The 8,544-nt window shown below is 40.2% G+C and overlaps 1 protein-coding gene across 1 annotated transcript; it reads right to left on the bottom strand.

Annotated features, from left to right (window-relative positions):
• Positions 1-2,117: 2,117 nt before the first annotated feature.
• nkx2.1 (NK2 homeobox 1) lies at positions 2,118-4,594 on the bottom strand. The gene is made up of 2 exons (XM_026152335.1): positions 3,981-4,594; positions 2,118-3,370 (listed from the first exon to the last, which is right to left on the bottom strand). The coding sequence occupies exons 1-2, from the start codon at positions 4,345-4,347 to the stop codon at positions 2,694-2,696; spliced, it is 1,044 nt and encodes a 347-aa protein (XP_026008120.1). The 5' UTR covers positions 4,348-4,594; the 3' UTR covers positions 2,118-2,693.
• Positions 4,595-8,544: the final 3,950 nt, after the last annotated feature.

Genomic DNA, 8,544 nt, shown 5'->3' with positions numbered 1-8,544 from the left:
AGACAGCCCACAATAAAGGCAGGAAGACTTGAGAAGTTGCACTGTGGGTTTCTACAAAAGAGAGCGATGAGAGCACACACGTTTCCAACAAGTCATTCTCAACAGCTACAAGCTGCACACAAAGACCACACACCGCGCCAAAGACATGTTAATGTAATCCCAAAGTTCTCACTTCTCTCCCGAACAAAACCTGCTCTGCAAAATACCTAATAGAAGATAGTTTCTGATGCTGGTAAGATTTCACTTAAAGTCTCTAAAATTGCTTTTCTAGGGGCTGCCTGGTGCCCTTAAACTGTATCTTTCTCTGGCTTCAAGGGAAAGACCTACTGCGTGCTTGGAAAGGAGACGGACGTGAGTTTAGTGCCTAATTTTTTTGAACATCACATTTTTTATACGATAATACTGACTGAATATGCTTTTGGATTTTAAATACAAAGTTGTAGAAAATCAGTTAATGTTCTTGTATTTGTATTAACATTAGCCCCCATTAAGCAAAAAGCACTGCTGAGCCCCAGTTCTCTGAGTGTTTTGCAGAATTTGTGCTAAAATGGGACTTATGCAAAAGTCATATAAACAACTTGTGGTCCAGTTGTGGACTAAGGCTTCTAACTGTACTATATGAGCCGCATGTACTTTGGCCACCGATGCATACGGTAAGTATCAGAAAAAATAGAGAATATTAAAAAATACAAAACAAAAAACCCCCAAAACATAATGGTCACCTCGGGCGTCAAATAAAGCTGGGTGACTTTGAAAAACAGTAGTATGTGAATAGTTGAGTACATTCCGGTCTAGAAATAAAGAAGTTTCCATATAATTAATAAAATTTCAGGAATTAAAAGTGCAGCAGGACCGGAAAAGTCAGATAGGCAAATGGAAGGAAAAATTACTTTGGTTGGATCATGTGGAGTAAAGATCAATTATCTCAAGACAACGGATAAACATCCAGAGAAGTTTTATTAAAGTGTATGCTTTAAATCCTCACTTATTTCAGGCAGCATCAGAAATGAAAGCCAGTAGAAGCCAAGAAGCTGGAGGATTAAAAAAAAAAGCTTTAAAGATAAATTATTTTCATTACGTATCCTGTCTGAAAGACTCTAAAATTATAGCTTTATGACACATGACAGCGCTGATTTGAAAACAACTTACCCTGGTCAAGCCATAACCGAAAATCGCCCATCATTAACCCCGCCGCTTAGCTACCACATTGTTTACTGTTTAAGACCTATATCTCTGTTAGGTGGCAGGAGAATAGTCTCTAATGATTATTATACCTTTTATTTACCGAACCCTACAACTAAAGGGAAATAAATTACAGCTTGAGTTCTTTATTTTGAAAATAAAGATATCTCCAAGTGTCAAACATCCCACAGGGTTAAAAAAAAAAAATCTACAGTCTAATATTTAACATATATAAATATCTGTGTGGAGGCAGGTTTGTTTTTAATGCCCGACACAAACAGCCTGTTTCCTTTCAATTCCCGGATTGATTATTGATGAACCATCTGATAGCCCCGCGCCAACAGTTCACCTCACGACTCTTTTGAGAAGAATACGGCGCTGTTTGGCGAGGGATTTCATCGATAAGCTGCCCTCTGAGCAGCGTTTGTGTTTGATGTTGGGAGTCGAGGTACCTTACCTTTCTGACTCACGCCGAGAGAAAACACACATACAGAAAGAGAAAAGAAAAAAGCACATAAAAGGCTCAGTTTACTCTGCAGGGCATGCTTGTGTGAGTTGCAGCCATGAAACGATAAGCCTGCGAGGTATGTGATTTAGCAGGAGAAAAAACAGGGGCTGGGGGGTGAAATAGGCCCCAGTATTTACTGTCATGTCAGAACTAATGCGGCATTTAGTTATTTTTTCCCACGTTCTGACAAATCTGAACATATTTTGAAAACTTCTAGTTGCTTGTTCTTTCTTGCATTTTATCTGCAAAAAAACTAATAATAATAATAATAATAATAATAATAATAATAATAATAATAATAATAATAATAATAATAATAATAATAATAATAATAATAATAATAATAACAATATAATAACCCTGCTGTTTTGTTGTCTTTACCTAAATAATTATTTAATTTCACAACAAAGTTTAACTGTTTGGGTTCCATAATTTATTAATAGGACTGTTTTGCTGTAAGTCAAATATCTATATAAGTTACAAAGAAATAAAACGTACAAATACCAGTGAAACGACAACAAACCGGCAATAGCGTCAAAAACTTTGTACAACAAATAGCTAAAATTCAAACCTTTTACTGAAATATACAAGCTAGATCTACGGCTTACATTAAATTCTATTATGAATCAGAGTCATCACATTTGTGTCTGAGGAGGGAAATTTAAGAGCACCCAGCAGTCCTGCAGTCTATCTGCGTCTCTGTTTCGGGTTTAGTTATCCCAACTATGGGGCCTATTTGACTGCTGATTCTTCCTTTGTGTCAATATAATTTACATAAATAAATCCCAAGACTTTTACATCCGCAGTTTGTGAACAAGTGATTCTTCCACAAGAGTCACACTTCCTTTCGAAATGGGGAGGAGAAAAAATTCAAGAAGAGCTGCGTCGGTTTCACTCGGTTCTTGTTCAAGTGCGCACATTTACAGTGAAACTTGCCGAGCATTAACATAAAAATGTCTTTTCTTTTTTAAAATTAGATTTAAATCATAGCCGGCGCCTCTTGTCACCATGTCCTGCCGTATAACAGGGCTGAACACTGCAAGGCCGAGCCGTACTCTGCGGCGGGGGAGTTGAGGTGGGAGAGGCCGGCCACTTGGCTCTGAAGTGAGGGCGGACTGGAGGAGTGCTGCGCCAAGTCTGGAGAGTGACCTGTGCTTCCCACCTGCTGGCTCTGATGCTGGCCGAGGCCGGACGTGTTGTTAGACATAATCATGACATTGCCCCCTTGCTGGTGGTGCGTCTGAGCGGAGGATGTGGGCGTGTGGCCGCTGCCTTGGCACGGCTTCCCATCCTTTACCAGCACCGGCACAGCTACTCTCCGAGGTGACTGCTGCTGCTGTTGTTGGCAGGAGCCGCTCTCCTGCTGCATCTGCTGCTGGGAGGCTTTGTCTTTTGCCTGCCTCTTCATTTTATACCGGTGATTCTGGAACCAGATTTTCACCTGGGTCGGGGTGAGGTGGATCATACTTGCCAGGTGTTCCCTCTCCGGCGCCGACAGGTATTTCTGCTGCTTGAAGCGTCGCTCCAGCTCGTACACCTGCGCCTGGGAGAACAGCACTCGCCTCTTTCTCCTCGGTGTGGTTGACAGAGAGCCCATGCCTTTACCCACGTCTGCCAGGGAACTGAGACTGCCCATGCTGCCCATGTTCATCCCGGATGATGAGCCCATGAAGCGGGAAACTGAGGGGGGAAAATAATTGTAATTAAATTCAAATTTTTTTTAAAGTTATATTCTCGTGTTACATAGAGACATTTATATGGAGAGAAAATTTAGTATGGACAAATATCATTTGCAGATGCAAAAATCAACAATGTTACTCAATTATCAGCTTTTTATAAATCTTCACGGGTCTCAAAGAAGCAGACACCTTTATTTACAACACCTAAAACTCAAAAGTGTCAAAGTGAAAGCGTGTTCATAAACTACATCGACCAAATTTAAGGAGCCGCTCATAAATGACAGAAAAGCTGTTACTGCTGGATGAGTGTAAAAGCCCTGAAGGAAAACTGTTCCATTATTTTTCTGTCGTGAGAATCTTTACAAATGTTGAAATCTGTGGATTAAAAACTTGAATATTTGCGCGATTTCTGCCCCTCCTTACTGGAAACATCTAAAGTACCGAAACTTGAAAAATGCCAATTTTGTGCCGAAAAACGTAAAGATTATAAAAACTGTACTGCAACTCCTAAAACACAGCACCACGAAACATCCGCAAAAATATGGATTTCAGCTCAATGCGGACTGTGATAACTCCAAGCTGGAGTCAAAGAACAGGTGCAGGATACTCACTGGTGGAAAAACGCGGATCTGGGTTGGCTCCGTACCAGCCGGTTGCCGTGGCGCTGCCCCTCATGCCGTCTTGGTAAGACGGCAGGTCGCCCATGTTGCCCAGGTTGCCGTTACAGTAGCCCCCCATGGCCGTGTGTGACAGCTGAGAAACACCTGCCGCAGTCATGTGGTAAGCCGCAGACACAGTCCCATTATGGCCCATGTGGTGCTGCTGCATCGCCGCCTGTGAGACTTGCGGCTGCCGGTAAGAAGTGAGAGGTGCCCCCAAGTTGTTATTCTCCATACTTACTTTCTTATAGCTCTCCTCAAGGGGACTCAAGATATCGGAAACAGAAAAAGGAGTCGTATGCTTAGGGCTCATCGACATTGTTCTGGGGCTGGAGAGGGAGAAATTAGAAGGCAAGGCAATCTCTCCTTCTGCCTTTTTTTTTTTTTTTTTTTTGGCCAAAGCCCCTCTGCTTCCTGTTGTCTCAACGTCGATCCTGGTAGATGAACACGTAAGAGAGCGCCTCAAGTCCGCCTTAATTGGATTGAGTGGGAGCTCGGTGCTGGCTTTGGTTTGTTTTAGCTGGGTGCCAGGTTTAAGGCTACCATCAGAGGCGGGGCATCGCCAACAATACAAAACAGCTCTAGCCTCCTTTCGTCGAGCGTAATTTCATTTACAAGACATGTGCTCCCCTCCCACTAACAATAACATAAGCACCGTGCATGATCATAAATGTTCATCCCCGAGACTGCAAGCGGTGTCCGAGCACGCTGCAGCTGCTGCATGTGTGGAGTTTGGGACTTGTTGATGTTGCTGATGAACACGTGGCTGCACCTTGAGATTGCAGTGACCACAATACACTTTATTAACTGTAGTGATGTTTACGAGGGCCTCTTGATGAAAGGAGGCCTATATGGACTTGAGAGTTGGAGAACCACTCCTCAGTTGAACTACTGACTTTTAATGGCCATGAGAGGCCTCCAGTGATTGCAGGATTGTTTGTGTTATGCCTTATCGTACTCAGACATGCAAAAGTGCACTTGCGCGGAGGGAAAATGACTGATACTGATAAGTAAATAAATACACATCCGCGTGTTAAGTGGCTGCGTAAATGATTAACCCCCCTCGTTTTTTTTCTTTTTTTCCTTTTGATATCATTGGACGCAAGGAGCGCATTACCTAAATTCAGATGCACACACTCGTCTAAGAGACCCAGTGAAAAAAATTGAGTCTGGAGTAGGAGAGGCGCTCATGCGAAGTTAACGGCGTTCAAATAGCTACTCTCCTGCAGCACAACGCCAGGTATAGCCCTCAGTAGCATCTTGCCTTAATGCTCAAGGAGGCATTACCGTTTAACCCAATCATATCTCATTTGTAAAATTTTGTATGTTTGTATGAGAAAATATTTTTTAAAAGCCCTGTGGTGCCTCTGAGTTCACTTTTAGGTGGAATTCTCCTCTTCACAAACAATATATATACAATATATATATATTCTTGGGATATATATATATATATATATATATATATATATATATATATATATATATATATATATATATATATATATATATATATATATTCTTGGGAGATATATATATATATATAGTTACTATCATTATCATTATTATTATTATTATTATTATTTAGGATTATTTTAGCTATAAATCAATATCTTACGTATAGGTTACAAATCCCAAGAATTTATAAAATTACACCGAACAAAACAAATAGGCGAATTAAAATCGATGCAGTAACTTCTACTTACACAGTCTGTGATGCCTTGAGCCTGTGCACACATTAAACAGATAAAACAGCTGATAATGTAGAGGTCTTGTGGGGCGGTCTAACGTCAGGTGCCAGATGCCGCAGAAGTCTGCGCCTGCAGACTCAAACCATCTCACCTACAGGAATTAAGGAAACACAGCGTCTTCTGGTGGCAACCCCGCTTGGCCGTTGCGCTGTGATCTCCTTCACTCCGCTGTGATTCTAAATGTTTTTTGTTTTTTTTTAATTACATGATATAATATTTGCTTCTTTGTCATAGTAAGAATGGCGCAGTAAAGGCAAAGACCTGCCAAACGGGAGCTAGGGTCAGCGCCGTGAGTGTGTAGCCTGCAGTGGCATACAGATCACTGCCAGTTTGTCACGGGAATCACCAGTTCTGCTATTTTCCTGGCTTGTGAATATTTCACGGCTGCCTGCATGTCCTTGCAGGATAATCTGCGCTCTATTTACAGCCCACTAGTCCAATATAAGGAGTCCCCACAATATACATATCAAAACAATTCAATCCATTCTATTCCAAAACAACCCAATCCAATCTTTAATGAAGCAATATTGTCTTATAGTCCAAGACTAAATGTTACAGCTGCAATAAATTGTTCGGATGATAGCCGCGGTGCGGGTGCATAATCGCAGGCAATTAAAATTACAGCATCTTTCTGCATCCAAGGTAAATCTTGCTTATGCATTCCTTAATTACGGAATTTCGCAAGACATTCTTAATCATCTAAATCAGTACTTTTTTCTTGTTCTGGCACACAGTTATTACGGCCAATTAGTGGCAATTAGTTCAAATGTTCCGACTAATTCCTCACAATAATGAGGACACTTTGAAGTGGCGGGTATGAGGCTACCGAGCCTTTGTTACTGAGGCTTCATGTTGTTAGTTATGAACTGATTGGTGCATGATATACTCAACAGAGCAACTACAGACCTTGAAAAATAAAATGCGGACGATAAAAAGTAAAACGGAAGTTGCTTGCTGTTGTTAATATCAATTAAACCCTTAATTTCTTTTACATTAAAAGATATCCAGAGCAGCAGGAAAATAACAAATGTACCACGTTTAAATGTTATATAAAAATACTGAACTTTGCAAATTAATTTCCAAAAACATCCACACTCGCGTTTTCATCAATTTATCAAGTATACATAAAATAAATCTATCTCTCTTGAAATAATACGACAAATAATAAATACCATGTTATTAAATTAGTGTAATTTGTATTCAAAACCAGCATAGCGTTCAGGCCACTTTACAAAGTTATCTTTGTTAAATGTCAACAGTGTTCTTGTGCCAAAACACTAACCCTGCTGACGCTGGCTTTATCAAAGTGGTCAGATTAGAGGTGCAGCAACTACCTGCTATTGCTCCTGCAGCCTTTGGCTTGCCTGAATACTCTTTTCTTTCGAAACTCCAACTTTTGTTTTCTTGACTAAGCTACATCTCATTCACCTTGTACCCGTAAACAGCCTAAAATAGAAGGATAGAAGAAAAAACAGAGAGAAAAAGTGGGCTGCATGTGTGTGCTTCATCATTTCACGTGAAAGTCCTGACGACCTCGTGAGTCATTTCCTTGTTTCAGCTTCAACTGTGAACTACAGGAGGTCACTAATTAGTAATAACCCTTTATTTCCCCACCTCATAATTTATCCAATCAGCTCACGTCATTCTGAATTTTTGAGATTTATTTTGTAGACGTTGAAAAATCCACTTGGTTCAAATGAGAGGTGTTGTTGGACCCTGTCACACAGCCTATGAGGAAATGCTGAAACATGACGTCACGAGACGAAGCCAATATGATGCCACTAGGGGCAGACATACTGCTGCACCCAATCAGCAGCTTCAAAGTAACGTAGTAGTTGAGTTCCAAAAAGTGAAACCAGTGTTTTTCCAGTGAAGCACGACCCCTAGCGGTCCAGAGGCTCTCTCCATCCAAGCAACGAAAATCACCCTTTAGTGCATTTCTTTCATGACGGGAGTGAGAGGGTTTCCGAAATGATACCGTGTGTTCTTGCGCCATCTGGAGGTTGATGCTTTATTTATTGATAAATACCCACAGATTCATTTTGAGGACATGATAATTCTCGCCACATGAATGTTATGAAAAATAATGCCATTACACAAATTCACAAGTGGGGCAAGCTAGGAAAGCTCTTTAGTGTTTTAACTAAAACTAGACTTTTTGGGATTATCTGTTGAAAGTCACTAACAGTTATTTGATCAGACAGTCTTATATCTGTATGGGTGTAGAGGTGTAGGGCAATGAAGACATTTCATATATTGAAGCTTTTCAGGTTATCATTATTTATCTGAATGTAGTTCTTTTATTGGATCTTATGTTACTTTTTGATTTATTCCTTTATTGTTTAACTTCTAAGTTTTTACATTTCTAGACCTTCTGGCCTGTGTTTGTCTTTTAAGTTTTGTGTTATTGTACAGAACTTTGGTCAGCCCTGTTGTTGTTTTTAAAGGTGCTTTATGGGATGGAATGGGATTTTAAGTCGCACAGACAGAAATATCTGCCTGTATATTTTAGGTTGAGACCAAATGAATACAAGACAACGGGAGCTGTTTAGCCCTAAAGACATTATTATGCAGTGTAAACTTGCAAAACTTAAGGAAGCTCTATCTGCATTTGGACATGAGTAATTTATTGATAGATGTATTTATTTTAGTTTCTTTTTGTTTGTCTTGCTCTATGGTGACATGTATTGAATGACCCCATGCCATATTTGTGTGTATTTTCTCTTTTACCCAAGGAGGGGGTAATATAACGCTAAAGCTTTTCAAAT

This window comes from Astatotilapia calliptera, chromosome 19 (assembly GCF_900246225.1).
Source record: "Astatotilapia calliptera chromosome 19, fAstCal1.2, whole genome shotgun sequence".
Taxonomy (NCBI): domain Eukaryota; kingdom Metazoa; phylum Chordata; class Actinopteri; order Cichliformes; family Cichlidae; genus Astatotilapia; species Astatotilapia calliptera.
Note: the sequence above shows the minus strand (reverse complement) of the source record. Positions and strands in the feature narration are given on the sequence as shown.